The sequence below is a fragment of the Phodopus roborovskii genome, unplaced genomic scaffold, assembly GCF_943737965.1.
Source record: "Phodopus roborovskii unplaced genomic scaffold, PHOROB, whole genome shotgun sequence".
In the NCBI taxonomy this organism is placed as follows: Eukaryota; Metazoa; Chordata; class Mammalia; order Rodentia; family Cricetidae; genus Phodopus; species Phodopus roborovskii.
Window position 1 is genome coordinate 61589 of NW_026125085.1, and position 20450 is coordinate 82038.

Below are 20450 nucleotides of genomic sequence, written 5' to 3' on the forward strand. Positions count from 1 at the left end.
TGCACATACACTTACTTCTGGGTTAGAGGCTTGGAAGAATATATAATTTAAGATTAACATTATACATTAGCTTAGTTTGAAAAGCTGATTGCATGGAAAATCCATGTCATAGTAAGGTTTGTTACATTGTTCTCTTAAAGTCGTGTTAAACTTATGCTGAATACACAATAGGACAACATATTGGATATACAGTCTTAAATAATCTAAAGATATATTATTAACTTGGTTGCAAGGTCTACAAAAAGTTTCCTCTACACACATACACACACAGAATAGATAGATAGATAGATAGATAGATAGATAGATAGATAGATACATAGATAGATACATAGATGGATGGATGGATGGATGGATGGATGGATGGATGGATGGATGGATAGATGTTCCTAGTACCTACCACCAAATATTCCTCTTAGAACAATGACTTGAATGAGTTAAGGACAGAGGAATCTTTTAAAACTAAGGAGGGAAATGTCTTTCCACTCTTTGGAGCCATGGGCTAAGAGGATTATTAGAGAGCCAGAAGAGCTTCCAAGTGAACCCAGTACAATTAAGAGGAAGAGTGGCTGTTAGGGCCTACTCTCTGAGGGAACAAATCCTATGGAGACATAGCCTGGTAATTAGTAAAAGTGGAAAGTTAGCAACAGTCAACCTTCGGCCTGAATTCTAGGTCTGTATAATATGCAGGCTAAAAGGAGATGGAGAGTTCTTTTGTGTGTTATCTAAATAAATGCAGACATTTTCCCTCCAGTAATACTTTCACATCCTACTTCATCCATTCTGTACACCCCCAAACCCTATATGCTTGCAGGGATCTCTGCACTTAAATACTTGTCTTTCCCACTAGGATTAGGAGTCTGAAGATGGTCAGGGATGATACTTGCTTCATCTGACAACAGTATGACATAAAGAAGGCCTCCTGACCCCTGCCAAAGATTCAGAATGCTTGTTGAGCCCTGGAAGAATTAAAGACTGAAAAAATATTTCATTATGGCATAAATTTCAAGTGGTTAGATATCCATAGCTATGTACAATATAGTCAACCCTCCATATACATGGGTTCCAAACTCTGTGAGTTTGAGGCTAGCCTGGTCCATAGAGTGAGTTCCGGGACAGGCTCCAAAGCCACAGAGAAACCCTGTTTTCAAAAAAAAAAAAAAAATATGCATCTGTACTAAATATCTATGGAATTTTTCCTTGACATGTTTCCCTAAACACTACAGTCTAATCAGTCTAATCAGTATTTAAATGGAATTTAAATTCATTTGAGTGTTGTGTTTAATTTAGATATGATGTGAAGTTTGAAGAAGGGTTACATGGATTACATGAAAATACTACATTATGTTATCTAAGAGTTTCATGAATTCAGTATCCATGGAGACCTGAAACCAAACCCCACAGATAGAGAGTATACACACACACACACACACACACACACACACACACACACACACACACACAAATTCTTCTTAACAGGCTCACCATTTATTGTAGTTTGTAGTACATCCGGTTTGCACATGATGATTTTGTGAGGCGTTGCAGTTAGCAGACTCATTCTTACACAAAGTCCTTTAAATCCTGGGACTCTGCCTTGCTCAGCTTCCCCAGCCCACACAGCTGGAGCATTGTACTTCTGTGTAATGGAAGCTTAGTGATGGTTAGTAACTTAAATTTACCGGACAACTGTGTTGGAAAGAACTTCACTTTTTTTTCCTCTCATAACACAGTCAACACAGAAGATTTCTGTGTTGCTAAACAATGTGGAGCTTTCACCTCAGCAGGCAGAAGACCATCCAGAGCAGCAGACACCAGCTCAGAGTCCGTTCACCCATTTAGTTCTTATATTGCCTCCCACACCTGGACAGTAATGGGCCCAGAAGCTGAAGGCTCAGCTTAACTGTCCCATGTAAAGGCAATCACAAGTCCAGGCCTCTGGAACTTCTGATGACCTAAAAATTGTTTTTGGTTGTTTCTGTTTCTGTTTTGTTTTGTTTTGTTTTTAGTGAGAACCCCCCAACACATACACACAGTGTTGATTACTTTGTTAGAACATCACAGCTCATAAAAACATCATACTTGCATTACTGCTTAATATAAAGAATATTTAAATTATATAAATAAGAGCCATAAAACCACGCACGCACGCGTGCGCACACACACACACACACACACACACACACACACACACACACACACACACACACGGTCTAGAAGGACCATGAGAATAGGAACACCAACCCTGTGGAATTGAGCTATACCACTTCCCTAATCCATGAATGAGTCATTGTTCACCTTCCTCTGGCCTCTACAGCTTCCACAAGCTCTGAGCCCTGTTCCATGGGATTTTATGGAAACTTACTCCATGTGCATGATTACTAATAGACTGGATGCAGAACCCAACAAAGCCTGTCTGGGCTCTTCTTAGCCTCTCTGTGCAGGATTCTTGCCTCCTGTATCTGGGGGAAGGCGAACTCCAGAATAAAGAAGGTTTTATTATTTATCACCTTAAAAGGGAGTCAGGGAATTTCTTTATGGACAGCCCTAAAATCAAAAGGTAGGAGATGGTTAATTTCATGACCTATATTAGAAAAGAAAATGGTAATACTGTAACCCGCCTCAGGAAGGGAACTAGGAGCCAGGAGCCATAGTAAAAACACAGACACTGACGGTGGTACTGGGGACTGAACTCAGTGCCTCATGCACGGTGGGCAGATAGCTAGCTGAGCTACAGCCCTAGCCCTTGAGTCAGAGCCTTACTATATAACTCAGGCATGCACCACCTGGCTATAATATAACTTTTTATTTTTGTTTACTTTTTATTTATTTTGAAACAAGATCTCATGTATTCCAGGGTAGTTTTGAACTCAATATGTAGGAGAAGATGACCTTGAAAAGAATTCGGAGACTTTGGCCTCCATTTCTCAACTGCTGGGATTTAGGCTTACACCATACCTGGTTGATGCAGAAATGGGGCTCAAACCTAGAGCTCCTCACCTGTTAGGCAAACACTCTACTAACCGAACTGTGTTCCCAGCACCCTCAGCAAGAAGGTGTGAGGAGCTAGGGAAGTCACTCAAGCATGCAGCCCCTCAGGCTAGCTTGTGAGGGTCAGGCCTCACAGCATGCCTCCCCTTTTTCTTTCAGAAGAACGAATTTTGATGGCCAATGATAGAAAATTCAATGCTCTTTTTGACTATCCGGTAAGTCTCCCATCACTGACTCTTTCAGAAGTGGTTAGTGTTCTGTACAGTCTCCTTTTGAGGGGAAAGAAGAATTCATTGCTGATGTAGAAACTACAGCCTGAATTCCAACTTAAGTCCCTCTGTAATAAATGACACAATGAAAACTCGAAAGCCAAAAGTAACCCAACCCCTGACTCCGGAGAATGTGCCCCGTGTTCATGTGTGACTCCCCGCTAACTCCGGAGAATGTGCCCCGTGTTCATGTGTGACTCCCCGCTAACTCCGGAGAATGTGCCCCGTGTTCATGAGTAACTCCCACGGGAGACATTCTGTATCTCACCCTGACACCAATGACAATGCATGCGTCTGGCTCCATTTGCTCGCTAGCGGTGTCCTTTCCCATTTATTGATGAGCCTTAACTCAGCCTCCTGTCGCTGAACGTTTAAAACGTCTGCAGCATTTGTCTGTGATAGATGGTCCTCAGTGAACTTCGTTATGTGTATCAGTTGGCTCATCTGTGCTTGTATATACTATGAGCTCTCTGGAAGTGAATTAACAAACAAAAAAATAAACAAACAAAAAAATGACATTTCTCCAGCTTGCCTTCTGAAAAGATTATATCCACTTATATGTCTACCCACCATAGAAAACCACTCATTTCTTATTCCTGCCAAACCAATTTTGATTTTTGATTGATTGTTGTTCTGAGATGGGATCTTTTTGTAGCCCAAATTGGCTTCGATTGCTAGCTTTCAACCCACCCTGGGACTGCAGCCTTACAGTTTCCAGGCTTGGATTAAGCTAGTTATTATCAATCCCTTCCATCTTTGCCAGCTCTTAAATGGAAAATCATATTTGTTACCCATCCTTTCAAATTTTTTAGTGAAATTAATCATCTTTTTGTTAATTAGCCTTTCACATTTTTTTATTATTTCACTTATCAATCCCAGTTCCCTCTCCCACCCTCCTATGCCCCTGACCCCCTTCCCATCCCATGCTGCCCCCACTCCACAGGGAGGGTGATGCCTTCCAGGAGGGATCAACAAAATCTGTCAAGTCATTTGGAGTAGGGACTAAGCCCTCCCTCCTGCTTCTAGGCTAAGGAAATATCCCTCCATGGGGAATGTGCTCCCAAAGTCCTTTCCTGTACTGGATACATCCTGGGTCCACTGTCAGAGGTCCCTTAGATTGCCCAGGCCTCCTAACTGAGACCCATGTTCAGGGTATCTGAGTCGGTCCAATGCTGGTTTCCCAGCTATCAGTCTGGGGTCCATGAGCTCCCCCTTGTTCAGGTCAGCTGTCTCTGTGGGTTTCTGTAGCCTGGTCTTGCCCCCATTTTATTACCACTCCTCCCTCTCTGCAACTGGATTCTAGGAGTTCGGCTCAGTGTCTGGCTGTGGGTGTCTGCTTCTGTTCCCATCAGCTACTAGATGAGGGCTCTATGATGGCAGAGAAGTTAGTTATCAATCCCATTATCAGGGAAGGGCATTTAAGGTAGCCTTTCCACTGTTGCTCAGATTGCTATCTGGGGTCATCCCCGTAGGTCTCTGGACCTTTCTCTATAGTCAGTTTTTTCTTCAAGATTGAGTCAGGAATAGACGAGAGCAAAAAAAAAAAAAAAAAAAAAAAAAAAAAGGGAGAGAGAGAGATACCATAATAGGTTTGAAGAGCCTTTTGCATTTTAAAAACTATGTATTAATGATTTTAGCCCAATTTCCTGTTTGAGTTTTTCATTTTTTCACTTAATTTATTTATGAAGTAATTCATAACATAGCAAATATATTATAAAGTCATGCTGTAGCACCCATCTTACTCCCTTATAGAGAGCCACTGTGGTTAGTTTCTCAGGGCTCATTGGTGCCTTCTTGTGTCCATAAAGGAAATATGAATATATATTATTTTTTCTATATTTTTATATTATCTGGACCTTAATATTTTTCAGAGTCCTAATTTCATAATAGCTTTTCTATTTTTTTCTTTTTTTCAGTTATTTAGGATTTCCTCTTCAGATTTAGTTTTAAATGACCCTAGGGGTAATTTTCAGTCTTAGTCACAAACAATGCTTTTGTTTTCCTTCATCTGACTTCGCTTTTGGAAGAAGGCCTTGCTGTGCAATGCCAGGCTGGCCTTGAACTCAAAATTCTTCTCCCTATCTCCCCAAGTGCTAAAATTACAGGCATGTAGTAAGTATCACATCCACTTCAAACAGTGCTCTTACATGTTATTTTCTACATCTGTAGCTACACACACACACACACACACACACACACACACAACTCAAGTATATGAAAAAATACATAGCCATATATACTTGTGGTTCCTGCAGGATATTAATCTGAGTTCTGGATGATAACCATGTTCACAGTGTGGCAGTGGGAGCAGACTCCCCCTTTCTCTATATAGAAAACAAAGCCATGAGATACAGAAAGAGTAGCTTTGGATATCAGACAGACCTAAATTTGGTTATAGCTGTGCCACTTACCTTGAAACATGCAGTTGTTTAATTTCTCTGATTGTTAGTTCATTCATCTATAAAATGAATATAGTAACATTCGCCATAGATGATGGATATATGTTAAATACAATTATACAAATGTTAGTTCTCTTTTTCCATAACTGTTATCCTGTCTCATTTACATCTGTATCCATACATGCTACATGTTTAGTATACAGCCTACATTTAATAATTATACCCTGAATATCGAAGGAACAAACAGATCAACAAGTTTTGAACTAGCTTTCTGGCTCTTCTACTTATGTTTGCTTTTTGTTGTTATTGTTGTTTGTATTTTACCTATAGGACAACACCATCAAGACCTCAAAATATAGTTTGTTTAACTTCCTGCCCATAAACCTATTTGAACAGTTCCAGAGACTTGCAAATGCTTATTTCCTTGTTTTACTGGTCCTACAGGTATGGCCTGCTAAGGGATTTTACAGTGTTTTCTTATCTTCTCTGGGGTCAGACTATATATAATCAGTACCTACACTGGAAGATAATACTCTTAATTTTGACATTGTCAAATGGATGACTTGGAGTCTTTGACCAGTTCCCTAGCATAGCAGAAGTCAGGGTTAATCAGCAGGAAGGAGACAAAACTATGTTGTCCTGTGGAGAGGGAGCTCCTTCGTTATGACTGTATAGCCACAGTTTAGCTTTATCAGAAGAAAACACAGATTCTTCACCCCATCTCCAGCTACAATCCTATACCTCTTCCTCATCCCAGCCTCTGTGATAGGAAGTTGACACATACCAAGGGGAAAGAATGGTATAGAATATAAGAGAGCCAGCACAGGGAAAGGAATACATGTAGGATAGCCCCATATTGAGATAGGAGGACAGATCATTTCACTCTCCTTTATAATGAAAATGTGAGTGGGTACATGGTTTTCCCATGCCCACTGATTTCAAATCATTTTAGTTTTATGTATCTGTATGGGTGTTTGCCTACATGTATGTTTATGTGCCATATGCATGTCTGGTACACACAAAAGAGGACACCAGAACCCCTAGAATAGGAATTATAGATAGCTGGAGCTGGGAATTGAACCTGGGTCCTCTGGAAGAGCATCCAGTGCTTTGACCACAGAGCCATCTCTCTGGCATTGCCATGGAAACTCTAAACATTATACCTTCCATTACCTTTCATTATTGCAGAAGAAATGACTCTTTCCAGTTAGAACTAAGCCAGAGATAATCACAACACAAAGGGGCAACTTGCAGCCTTTTCTTCACATTTTGGGAAATGTTTACTTGGATCTGGGGATACAGGAAGTTTGTAACAGTGAAGAGTAACTATGGCCTTTGGGTTTATAACAGTAAACCCAGAGAGGTGAAAGTGATGGTGGGGGCAAGACGTTTGGGGAAGTGTATTGTTCTTTAGGATTCCTGACCTAAGATCTCTATGTCCTTCTCAAAGCTGATTCCTCAGATCTCCTCCCTGGTATGGTACACAACTGTGATACCTCTGATCGTGGTGCTGTCCATAACAGGAGTGAAGGATGCCATCGATGATGTGGTAAAGTAGCCTCCTGGGCTTCCCTCACTCTGCCTAGTAATTGGGCTGTGGGCAAGAAGGCGTCCCAGAGCTACCTTGTGTCAAGAAATGCTAAACAGAGATATGTTTCTCCTACTTGCTTCCATGTCTCTCCCAGAGGCTATATCATGTCCACAAGCCCACGACTCTGCTTGGCCAGAAAGGGCAAGGCAGGCTTTTTTTATGCTCCACCAGTTCTAGCTGCTCCTCCAGACTCCTTCCCTCTATCCTCAGTAACCCAATCCCTGGCCCCTTTAGCTTTGCCTGGCTTTGTCTACATCTTTCTTCATCTGGCTCTCCTCCACTCCGTATCACTTCCCCCTTCTTCTCTGTCCCCTGTTCCTTCTCTCCCTCCACATGTCTCTTCTCCCCAGTGTTCTGTGTTTCCCTTTCCAAATGCTACTTCTGTTCGGCATGCACAGCTAGGAGCACTTTGGTTTTAGAAAGCGCTGTGGCATGATCAAAGACCCACTCTTTTCCTGGCCTTGGAAAGAGAAACTGTCCTGTCACAGCCAAGGCTAATTGGAAGGGGGTCAGCCTGGACCCAAACCCTACAGGTGGTGTTGGGGAAGCTGTCCTGGCAGTGTCTGCAAAGAGGCCTGAGTTTGTCATGATAGATTATGTACCAAAGTTTAAGAATATGACATTTCCTACATTTTTAACTCTGTAAAATACAAGCTTAACAGGTGCAATGGTTTAAATTTCAGTCACAACCTAGATAAACAGCCATGTAAACTCATTTTAGCTTGGAACCACACACATACCTCATTCTAGCAAGAACTGAAAACTCAACTTGCCAATGTAGGACAACCCAGCCACTTCTGGTTCAGAACTCAGTTTCTTTAGAATAATTGTTGGGAGAACCTTGAATCATGGAAAACTGGGTGCTCTGCCTGCCACTTCCTAGTCCTGCCCTTCTGCAGGAAGAACTCCACTTGGAAGGCGGTTGTTCTCGTGAATCCTGTCTCTGGGGTATTGGCCCCTTCACTCCCCCATCTGCTGTAGATGCTTCTGTGTTGCCTGTGGTTCTTTGTGCAGCATGTGGGACTCCCCAGTGCTGTTGGGGGCATGCGCCCTGTCCTCAGCTTTTGTTCTCAAGCTTCTAGGCTTTAGGGTCATTGGTTTGGTTTGGTTTTTGTATTTGTATTTTTTTTTTTCACAAACATTGTGTCTCTTTTCCCTGAGTTCTTTTTATACCTTCCTTCCAAGCTTCTTTTGAACATTAGCCTCTTAGCCTGGTTTTAATGGTACTGGGGCTTTGGGATGTGGGAGGGGAATCACAAACAAGAACCACATTGGGTACTATTTTGAAATTTTTAAATTGTGCATGCAGTTTTCTATATGTCTGTTTCCTGAACATTTTCTGTGTGATTTTAGAAAAGACACCAAAGTGACAAGCAAGTCAACAACCGCTCTGTTTTGGTGCTGGTGAACGGCAGGTATGTTCTCTTAGGAAAGCCAGTTTAGGTGAGACAAGTCCAGCAAGAGGTCAGCATTGCTACAGTTTGATGTGGTTGTTACTTTTGAAATGTAGTTCACTGGCAGTGAAAGGAGCCTCATGCTAAACTTAAAAGGATCTGTTTCTATTTCATTGAAATTTTCTTTTGAGGTACTGGGGATCAAACCCAAGACCTCTTATGCTAGGAAAGTGCTCTAAGAATTTGCATGTAGATATGATCTAGCAGACCCTGAACTTGCCAAACTAATTGAGACGTCTCTGGGCTTCTTTCCTATGCAATAGAAATAATATTCTCTGTCTTGGAAGATGCCTGAGAAAACAAAAGTGAAAAAATAAATATATCCAAGCAGTTGACAAATCATAGCATGAAATTACTGTGCGGGTGATTATGATCAGAGTGGTCGGTTAGCCTCGAGACTCCTGCCTTTAGGAAGTAAGTGGTTCTGACATGGTTCCCTGGCTTAGTCCGCTGGAGCCTTTGTTGGTGTGGTCAGTGCAGACCACAAACACTGCTTGTGCTGACTCCGTGGCTGTTGTTTGATGCTAAGAGTGGACTAAGGCAGACATGTTCCTACAGAAGGCAAAATGTGAAAACGATTCTAAGAGCCATGGCAAGATCCAAGAGTCACATCTGACAAAGGGGATTAAGGGACACGTTCCGGGGAGATTCCCTCTGTAACAGATACTACAGAGGGGAAGCACAGGAGGAGTTGGAAGGAAAGGGGCACGATCCCTGTGAGCAGAAACATGATGAAAGGAACCACCAACCTGACAGGATCAAGACTGCAGTCCAGCCTTTCTCACCGTGGCCTTGACGAGTACTAAACCCGCAGTTAACATCAGATCATCCAGCTGTCCATGCTTGGGGGCATCTGACCCCTCTGTTTATTGTGTTGCTGACTCTTAGTCACAGTGGATCGTTTCCCCTAGAGTTTTAAATGGCTGAGAGAGCTCTGGAGATGCCAACAGGTGATTTATTATTAAAAAACAAAAGGGGTAACATGGGTTTAAAAAGACAAAGCTGGGCGTATTAGAAGCTGAGCAAGCTGGCGAATTGCTGACCAAATAAATTCAGTCAGATGAACTCCCTCACAAGGTTGTACAAGATTTCTGGAGAAGAGTTTGTCACAGAGAGAATTTGGGAGTTATCCAGAGGCCCTGGTTAAACTTTATAACCAGTCGATTTCCACTTAGATATAGGGGAAGCTAATCACCAAATAGCTTCTTTCTAGAAAGCCTCTGGAAGGGAAGCTAGGAGAGGAGGGTCTGATGCCAGTTCAGGAGAGACAACCTCTGGTTAGCAGGCCTTGACTTTTGTTTTGTTGGTTTTGGGTGTTTTTTGTTTTTCAGACAGAGTTTCACTCTATAGTCAGGCTGTCCTAGAACTTACTCAGTAACCCTAACAAGGCTCCAATCCATGATAGAATACATTTTAGCTATTTAATAAAAGAAGGAGCTACATCTATATATGTCCTCTAAGGTATGAAGGTATGTTATTGAATGAAAAATGGAGACAGTAAAGTATCTACTGTTTAACTTTTTTTTTAAGACAAGGTCTCACTGTAACCCTAGCTGGCCTGGAACTCACACAAATCCTCCTGCCTCTGCCTCCCGCATCTGGGATTTAAAACCTTGCTGTGTAGCTTTGAAGTGTATGTGTTTTAGAAGATTCTGTGAATTGATATTTTCTAGGAAAGGTTTTGGTTTCTCTGCTTTTGTTTTTGTTTGGGTTTTCAAGATAGGGCTTCTCTGTGTAGCCTTAGCTATCCTGGGATTCACTCTGTAGACCAGGCTGGCCTTGAACTGGAAGAGATCCTCCTGCCTGCTTTTGCCTCCCGAGTGATGGGATTAAAGGCGTGCCCCACACCTGGCTTCTAGGAATTTTTTTTTTTTAAATATAACGGCTGTCATTGAAGAACAAATCTGGGGAAAGAGACTTGTCACAAGAAACAGCTTGCTCTGCCTGCCCAGAGCATTCAGCCCAAGGCACGTGGCCCTTCTGAGCGGAGTCTTCATTATCTTGGCCTTTCCTGTTTCTTTTGCTTCATTTTCTCTCATCAAAGCAGAACACTGGGGAACTCTCAGAGCAGAAATTCAAGACCCATTTTCTTACAGGTTTGAGGAGAACAAATGGATGAATGTTCAAGTGGGAGATATAATAAAACTAGAAAATGACTGCCCTGTTACAGTGAGTATCTCCTCTGGCCATGACTTTTTCCTTTCTCTCCCTGAGCCCTGTGGCACTTTTCCCCCACCCCTCTTGGCAACCTTCAGCTGCCTTGCTTTGCACTGGAGTCACCAGTCCTCTGCCAAGAAGCTTGTTTTTGTCCATCTCTCGTCATAGCTCCAGGTAAAATGGAGCGGTCTTGAGAGCAGTGATGGGTCACAGATAATGAGAGCAACCAAGAGCCTGCAAAGCTCTTAGTGTGGGCATCTGTGCCTGAGGGGCTGCTTTCCATCACACTGTAAGGCTGGGCCCAGCCTCCTGCTTCCCTCTTCTCTGACTTCTCTGATTACAGGCAGATGTACTGTTACTCTCTAGCAGTGAGCCGTACGGTCTGACATACATTGAAACAGCAGACCTCGATGGGTGAGTATTTTCCCCTGATTCTCATTAAGAAAATTTAGCCACTTAGTGGGCGAGCATGATGCAGGGAACTAGTTTTATTCTCAGGTGAAAGTAGTAGTTGATGTGCCAGGAAATGAAAGATACGCAAGTGAGAAAAGACAAGAAGCCACGGCCTTGGAACCCTCAAATCTAAGTCTGAGCCCTGGGCAGTAATAATGAGCATTCATCAGATACAGGGTTGGGAAAATAAACTCAAAATTCTCTATCTCTAAACTGGGGCCAGTCTGCCCTCCCTGTCCTGTCAGTGAGTTCAATGCCTTGTCCTTAAGAATTGCAGACTGAAAATATTTGAAAAAAGTTCCTCTGTACTGAACATGCACAGATTTTTTTTTTTCTCATTAGTATTTCTTGAAAATAAGATAGAACAGGTATTTACATAGCACTTACATTGTATGAAGAGAGTGCTTATTGGTTATAAATGATGGACCATTTTATAAAAGATAGCTGAGCATTGATGGATGTAGGATGTGGGGTCCTGGAACCAATTGCTGGAAGTCAGTGAGGGGCAGCTAAATTCCATGATATTGATTAGTGTGAAAGACAGTCATATGATTGCAAATTTTCAGAATGGGGTTACAGTATTCCTAGAAGGAAATCTGAACAAGGAAGTAATTAGTAATTATGCTCTGAAAAGAATTTAAAGTGGACCTTATGTCCTCACAGATGCTAAGGTCTTAACTTGGGAAGATGGAGGCCATTTCAGAGATTTGTCTCATGAGTTTTCTATCAGTCTGCATTGTGCCTGTGATGGCCATTCTTGTTTGTCAACTTGGCAACATCTGGAATTAGCTAAAGCTGAAGCAGCTGGGTACCCTCATAAGGGAGAGGGTTTTTCTTAATTAAATCATTTGAGGAAGGAAGGGCAACCTTTTCTCTGAGCCACACCTGGTAGCACCCTATATAAAGGACATGGAAGAAGGAATCGTCCACTCTTTGTCTGCTTGCCCTCATTCTCAAATCACTGGCATTAGAGCCTACTTCTTTGGGACTCCAGTGTATACTGAAGACCAGCTGACACAGCCAGTTTTATGGACTGAAAGGCTACTAGATTCTTGAACTTTTTCTTGGGAGACAGTCATTGTTGGATTAGTTGGACCACAGCTTGTAAGCCACTCTAAGATATCAGCTTTTTATATATACATATGTAGCATTGGTTTTCTGGCCCCACTAGGTCCCACCACCTTTGAGCCACAAACACACAGGCACTTTATTAATTATGAAACTGTTAGCTGGTGGCTTGAACTTCTTATTGGCTAGCTAGCTCTGTCTTAATTATTAACCCATAACTACTAATCTATGTATTTCTACATGGTCTCATCTTACCAGAGAATGCCCGACTCACACCCTCTCTTTCTGGGATCATATGACAACTCCTCTCTGACTACACTTCCCAGAATTCTCCTTGTCTGGTAGCCCCGCCTATCCTTCCTGCCTGGCCACTAGCCAAACAATGCTTTATTGGTTTACCAATAAGAGAAACATATGTACAGAAGACATCCCTATCATACGTAGATTCATTCTGCTAGTTCTGTTCCTCTAAAGAACCCCGAATAATACAGATTTGGGTACCAGAAATGGTTCTAGAGCAGTGGTTCTCAACATTCCTAATGCTGTGACCCTTAATACAGTTCTTCATGTTGTGACTCCCAACCATAAAATTATTTTTATTGCTACTTTATGATGTAAATATCTGTGTTTTCCAATGGCCTTAGGTGACCTCTGAGAATGGACCTCCAAAGAGGTCATGACCCACAGGTTGAGAACCACTATTTTAGAGCAAAAGAAATATAAGGATGGGTTTTTAAGTTTCTGGGATAGGCTTTCCAACTTGCTGACACATACAGTTACTAAAGATTCCCCTGTAGTATTGGGGAATGTTGAAAGCCCATGGTTCGAAATATTTAAAGGCTTGCTGCATGGAATAAAAAAAATTCAGTGACTCTATATATAAAAATTTTGATGATTTGTGAGAAAATAAGGGGAATTATGCTACTGATTGTATCTAGCATTTCTGGATAAATTGAAAACAGAAAAGAATGGACTTATGGATAAAATCAACCAACTTCTCGTACCTCAAGACACAGTGGCAAAGGGAAAGAATGCACCCAGTAAAACAACTGACAGCTCCAGATGTGCATAAATGGTCTAAACGGTTCTGAGTGTGTCCTGGAGGACAGTCTTCTCTCTAGTAACCAGAGAGCTCAAGCTGCAGAAAATCAGATCAAAGGCCCCATTATTAGGTTAACTGAATCACTACAAAAATTTAAATCCCAACCTCAGATGGATGGTTGGGTTAAAGTGAAGGGATTTGTTGGTAAGTTGGGATCCTTTAACTTGGGATAAAATTGTGGGAAGACCCTACTGAGGCTATAGACTTTGAACTCTCAGATTCTGAAGGGTTTATCTGACCTAAGGAAGCAGTCTTTCCACCCTTAGCAGAGGATGTATCCCCATCTCAGCCTTCTGGGGAAATTAATACTTCATTGACTGCCAAATCAAAAGTAACTTTCCCTGAAGGAGACTCCAGGCAAGATAATCCCAAGGTCCCTCAGGGCTCTGCAATATCTCTAGACCTATAACCAGATGTAATTTCAAGTAGAAATCTGGAGAGTAATATGTATGACAATGGGTTTTTAAGAGTATGGGATAACATGGGAAAAATATAAAACTAGATCAGGCTGAGCTTATTGAGACTGGTCCACTGGAAGTCTAGGTTTAATATGGAAGCTTGCACATTTTTTAAAAAAAAGGTGTTAAAAGTTTGTTTTAATGTTTGGCCAAAGCATTTATCAAAAGATGACCTACTGAAGAGGAGTAGGAGATGCCTGATATCCCTTGGCTTAGTGTTGATGAAGGCATTTTAAGGCTCAGGAAGATTCCAGTGCTAGAGCAGGTGTGCTGTGTAAAACCTAATCCTCCACAATGGGAAGGTCCAGAAGACATGCCCTTCACTAATCCTGTAAGGTGCTCAGCATGGTAGCACATGGTTTTAATAGCACTCAGGAGGCAGAAGCAGGCAGATCTCTGTGAGTTTGAGTCCAACCTGGTCTATAGGTGAGTTCTAGACATTCAGGGCTATGTAGAGATATCTTGTCTCAAACAAAATAAAATACATTGGTGGGTACATCACAGAGGCCAGCACAATGACATGGGGAGCTATTCTATAGGCTCAAGATGCTATGTTACAGCATTCTTAGCTCTTGGATTAGCAGAAGCTAGTGTTCTGATAAGACAATAGCTTCTAAGAGGTTTTTTTTTTTTTTTTAAAAACTATTCTTACAAGTGTTGGTTGATACAGAGTGGGGCAAAGCATGAGTATTCCAGAAGCTGAAACTAGCCTGAGATAAAATAATTAGCCCCAGAACCTACAAAATTCTGATCTCACCATAATATGGAAATTCCATTTGTTCCAACAGTCTCTGCAGATACAGAAGCTTTTTGTACACAGCCAGACACAGCTTCCATTCAGGAGTTTTCATTCACAACACAGGATGGTGAGAGTGGTAGAGGTACATTTGAAGAGCTTTCCCTTGTGCCAGATCTTAGGATGCTGCTGCTCAGTTGGATGAATTAAATGCAGTGGTTTGATTGGGCCCCAGGGAAGCAGGGGCCAGGTGACAGCACTGAATCACCAAAGGCAAAATGACAGTAGTTACTGAAAAGGGCACATGAAACAAAGAAATGTCCATGGCAGACTGACCCATAATGGGCAGAATGGGCAAATAATTTCCGTGGAGGCATGACTCCTATGGACCCATGGTACCATAAAACCAATCATGGTGATTCCAGGCATGAAATATATAAGAAGCTGACTGTATTTTTGTTTGATTTGTGTGAGCAGAAAAAATTCTTAAACAAATGAAGGGTTTGCATTAAGGGACTGCATTAGATTGTGGCAAGCAAAGATCTCAGCCTTTAAACCAATGTCCAGACGTGGGCCAGTTTGCAGACCCAGAGCCCGTTGGATGAAAGTAGTTGTCCCTGAGGAAGGACTTTGATAAAGTACCTAAGAGCTTTACTGCTAGCTTTTCCCAGTCCTTCCCCAGAGGGACCTGCAGCCTTTTACAAGGGTAACTGTACACTGGGGGAAACAATCAGACTTTCCAGGATCTATTGGACACTGGTTCTGAATTGATGGTGATTCTTGGAGACCTCAAGAACATCATCCAGTTAGAGGAGGGGCTTGTGGATTCCAGGTGGTTAATGGAGATTCGGCTGAAGTTCAACTCACAGTGGGAACATAGGGTCCCCCCAAATCATCCTGTGCTTATTTTCCCAGTCCCAGAATGTACAATAGGGATAATATATTTAGAAGTTGGCATGATTTTCACATGGTTCTGTGACATGTGGAGTGAAGGTCTTTATGGTGGGAAAGAATAAACGGAAGTCATTAGGTTTGCCTCTGCTAGGAAAATAGTGAATCAAAGCAGTATCACATCCCTGGGGGAACTGTAAAAATTATTGCCCCCATCAAGGACTTGAAAGATGCAAGGTGGTGGTTCCCACTATAGTGCTCCTATGTGGCCAGGGCAGAACACAGCTGGACCATAGAGAATGACAATTGACTATCAAAAACTCAACCAAGTACTGACTCCAATTGCAGCTGCTGCACCAGATGTGGTTTCCTCACTTGAGCAGATTAAAACATTTCCTGCTGCATGTTGTGTGCAGCTATTGATCTAGCAGAAGCCCTTTCCTTTGTACCTGTCCATAAAACCACAAGAAGACATACGCACATCAGAGGACGGGAAATAAATCCAACCACAATTCAAGGGTCTTCTACCTCAGTGAAATTCTTAGGAGTCCAGTGGTGTGGGGCATGCAGAGGTATTCCTTCTAAGGTGAGGGAAGGTTATTGAACCTGGCCCTCCCACCTCCAAGAAAGAAGCACAACATTTAGTGGGCCTATTTGGATTCTGGAGCACATTCCCCACCTGGGTCACTCTGACCCATATACTAAGTGACTGGGAAAGCTGCTGGCTTTGAGTGGGGCCTGGAAGAGAAGGCTTCTCAAGAGGTCTAGGCTGCTTTATAGGCTGTTTTATCACTTGAACTGTATGATCCAGCAGATCCCATGGTCCTTGAGGTATCAGTGGCAGAAAGGGATCCTGTTTGGAGCCTTTGGAAGCCATATAAGCGAATCACAGAAGAGACCTTTGGGATTTTGGAGCATGAGTCTACATCATCCTCAGAACATTATTCTCCCTTAGAGAGAGAGCTCTTGACCTGCCATTGGTCCTTAATGGAGACTGAATGTTTGACAATGAACCAACATGTTACCATGCAACCTGAGCTGCCTATCAGGAGCTGGGTGTTATCGACCCACCAAGCCATAAAATAGGCTATGCACAGCAGCAATCCATTATCAAATGGATGTAGTATATATGAGATTGGGCACAAGCGGGTTCTGAAGACACAGGCAAGTTACACGGAGAAGTTGACCAAATGCCTGTGGTTTCTACTCCTGTTACAGTGATTTCTGATCCCAAGCTCATAGGGTTTGCCTTATGATCAGCTGATGGAGAAAGAAGACCAGGGCCTGGCTTGCTCATGCTTCTGCTTGCTATGCATGCATCACTCAGAAGTGGACAGCTGCAGCATCACAGCCCCTTTCTGCCACAAGCTTGAAAGATGCCAGCAATGGGAAATCCTCACAGTGGGCAGAACTTTGGGTTGTACACGTTTGAATATTTTTCTTAGAAGGAGAAGTGGCCAGATGTATGATTTTTCACTGACTCGTGGACTGTAGTGAATGGACTGATTGGAGATAGCATGATTGGAAAGAGGTAAGAAAGGCATCTGGGGAAGAAGTATATGGATAGATCTCTTTGAATGGGAAAGGATGTGAAGATACTGTGTCCCCTTCTCATCAAAAGGTGACTTCGGCTGAGAAAGAGTGTAATCAGTAGATAGAATGACCTATTCTGTAAACAGCCAGTCTCTTTCCGCGGCCTTCCCTGTCATTGCCCAGTGGGCCCAGGAACAAAGTGGCCATGGTGACAGAGATAGAGGTTATGCATGGACTCAACAACATGGACTTCTGCTCTCCAGGCTGACCTGCCTACAACTGTTGCCGAGTGACAGATCTGCCAACAGCAGAGACCAACACAACCTCCAGATAGGGCACTATTCCACAAGGGACAGGCCAGCTACTGGTGGCAGGTTGACTATGTTGGACCACTTCCTCTGTGGAAAGGACAATGCTCTGTCCTTATTGGAGTAGTTACTTATTTTGGTTACAGATTTCTTTTTTCTGCTTGTAATGCTTCTGCCAAAACCACCATCCTTGGATTTAGAGAATGCCTGATCCACCAATGTATTCCACACAGCATTGCTGCTGACCAAGGAATTAACTTCACCACCACAGAACTGTGGCGGAGGCCCTTGTTCATGGGAACCAGGGGTCTTACCATGTTCCCCACCATCAAAGGCAGCTGGCCTGATAGAAAGATGGAATTGACTTTTGAAGACACAGTTACAGTGCCAGTTGGGTGGCAGCAGCGTGGAGGGCTGGGGCACAGCTATCCAGAAGGCGGTGTACGCTTTGAATGAGTGTCTAATACATGGTATGAGTTCTCCCAAGCCAGGATCCACAGGTCCAGGAATCAAGGGGTGGGAAAGGGAATAGTTCTACTCACTGTCACCCCTATCTTTCTGTTCCCATAACCTTCAGTTCTGCTGGCCTAGAAGTTTTGGTTCCAGATGGGTGTGTGCTCCTACCAGGAGCCACAACAAGCATTCCATTGAAATGGAAACTCAGATTACTCGCTGATCACTTTAAACTTGTTACCCTTAAGTCAACTGCATAAGATAAAGGAACAATAGTGTCAGAAATTGGATTGCTTCTCCACATTCAGGTAAGGAAGATTATGTCCTTTACGGTGTCTCTTGCAGCTACCATGTTCTGTGATTAAAGTCAGTGGGAAACCGCCACAATCCAATCCAGGCAGATGACAAAGGGCACAGGACCCATCAGGAAAAGAGCCAAGACCTGCTGAGGAGGGTGGAGAAAATACAGAATGGGTATAAAGGAAGGTAGCTATAAACACTAGCTAAGACCACTTGACCAGTTACAGAAATGAGAAGTACAATTGAGAAGAGTCAAGAATGTGTGAAGCAGACACCGAGATCGACAATAAATGGGACCTCCTGAAACTGTAAGGCAAAGGACACAGTCAACAAAACAAAACGGCAGCCCACAGACTGGGAAAAGATCTTCACCAACCCCATATCTGACAGAGGGCTGATTTCCAAAATATACAAGGAACTCAAGAAGCTAGTCACCAAAACATCAAATGATCCAATTAAAAAGCGGGGTACAGAACTAAATAGAGATTTCTCAATAGAGGAATCAAAGATGTCTGAAAGACATTAAAGAAAGTGCTCAACATCCTTAGCCATCCGGGAAATGCACATCAAAACAACTCTGAGATACCATCTTACACCTGGCTAAAATCAAAAACACCAACAACAGTTTATGCTGGTGAGGATGTGGAGAAAGGGGAACAATCCTCTGTTGCTGGTGGGAATGTAAACCTGTACAGCCACTTTGGAAATCAGTATGGCGGTTTCTCAGAAAAATAGGAATCAGTCTACCTCAAGACCCAGCCATATCACTCTTAGGTATATATCCCAAAGGATGCACATTCATACCACAAAGACATTTGTTCAACTATGTTCATAGCATCATTATTTGTAATAGCCAGAACCTGGAAGCAACCTAAATGCCCCTCAACCAAAGAATGGATAAAGAAGATGTGGCACATTTACACAATGGAGTACTACTCAGCAGAAAAAAGAAGAAGAAAAAACCAGCATCATGAAATTCCCAGGCAAATGGATGGAACTAGAAGAAATCATCCTGAGTGAGGTAACCCAGACACAGAAAGAAAAGCATGGTATGTACTCACTAATAAGTGGGTGTTAGACATAGAGCAAAGGATCACCAGCCTATAGTCCGCAAAACCAGAGAAGCTAAGAAACAAGGAGAACCCTAAGAGAGACATACATGGTCCCCCTGAGAAGGGGAAAGAGACAAGATCCCTCAAGGAAATTGAGAGCATTGGGGGGAGGGGAGAGGAGTTATGAGAAAGAGAAGGGCAGAATAGCAGGGGTGAGGAGGACATAAGGGAGCAGGAAGATTGAGTCAGGGGAAGAACAGAGGAGAGCAAGAAAAGAGATACCATAAATAGAGGAAGCCATTATAAGTTTAAAGAGAAATCTGGCACTAGGGAAATGTCCAGAGATCCACAAGGATGATCCCAACTAAGAATCTAAGCAATAGTGGAGAGGCTACCATAAATGTCCTTCCCCGATAATGAGATTGACGACTACCTTAAATGTCATCCTAGAGCCTTCACTCAATAGCTAATGGAAGCAGAAGCAGAGATTCACAGCCAAGCACTGGGCTGAACTCCTGGAATCCAGTTGTAGAGAGGGAGGAGTGGTGAACAAAGGGGTCAAGACCAAGCTGGAGAAACCCACAGAAAGAGCTGACCTGACTAAGTAAGAGCTCATGGACCCCAGACTGACAGCTGGAAAACCAGCATAGAACTGAACCAGGCCCTATGGGTGTCAGTTAGGAGGCCTGGGCAGTCTATGGGGCTTCTTTCAGTGGAACCAATATTTATCCCTAGTACATGAATGGACTTTGGGAGCCCATTCCCTATGGAGGGATACTCTCTCAGCCTAGATACACTGGGGAGGGCCTAGGTCCTGCCCCAAATGATGTGACACACTTCGATGATCCCCCATGGAAGGCCTCACCCTCCCTGGGCAGTGGATGGCGGTGGGATGGGAGGATCAGAGGGAGAGGGAAATGGGATTGGTATGTAAAATAAGATTTTTTTCTAATTTAAATTAAATTTTATTTTAAAATGCAGATATTTGTGTTTTTCCTTATTTTCTTTGTCATGTGATGTAAAATCAATTGAAAGAATATCTGTAACTTCATAATTAAGTTTTGAGGCACTAAAAGAATATTCAAGGGACAGTACCACTTATTCTAATTTATAATGCATTTAAAGTCATATGTGGAAGAATTATATCATGTTAAGTGTAATTATGAGCTGGTTAAATATATATTTGTGGTTGTGAGTGAGATAGTCAGATCATATTAGGCATAATTATGAGCTGGTTAATG

General features: G+C 42.6%; 1 protein-coding gene across 1 annotated transcript in view; it reads left to right on the forward strand.

Annotated features, from left to right (window-relative positions):
- LOC127225865 (phospholipid-transporting ATPase FetA-like) overlaps nucleotides 1-20450 on the forward strand; it is a 115642-nt gene that overhangs the window by 47272 nt on the left and 47920 nt on the right. The window contains 7 exon segments of the mRNA XM_051189490.1: nucleotides 1728-1818; nucleotides 3145-3200; nucleotides 5984-6097; nucleotides 7104-7202; nucleotides 8598-8659; nucleotides 10795-10867; nucleotides 11199-11269. Coding sequence (XP_051045447.1) covers nucleotides 1728-1818; nucleotides 3145-3200; nucleotides 5984-6097; nucleotides 7104-7202; nucleotides 8598-8659; nucleotides 10795-10867; nucleotides 11199-11269 — 566 coding nt within the window.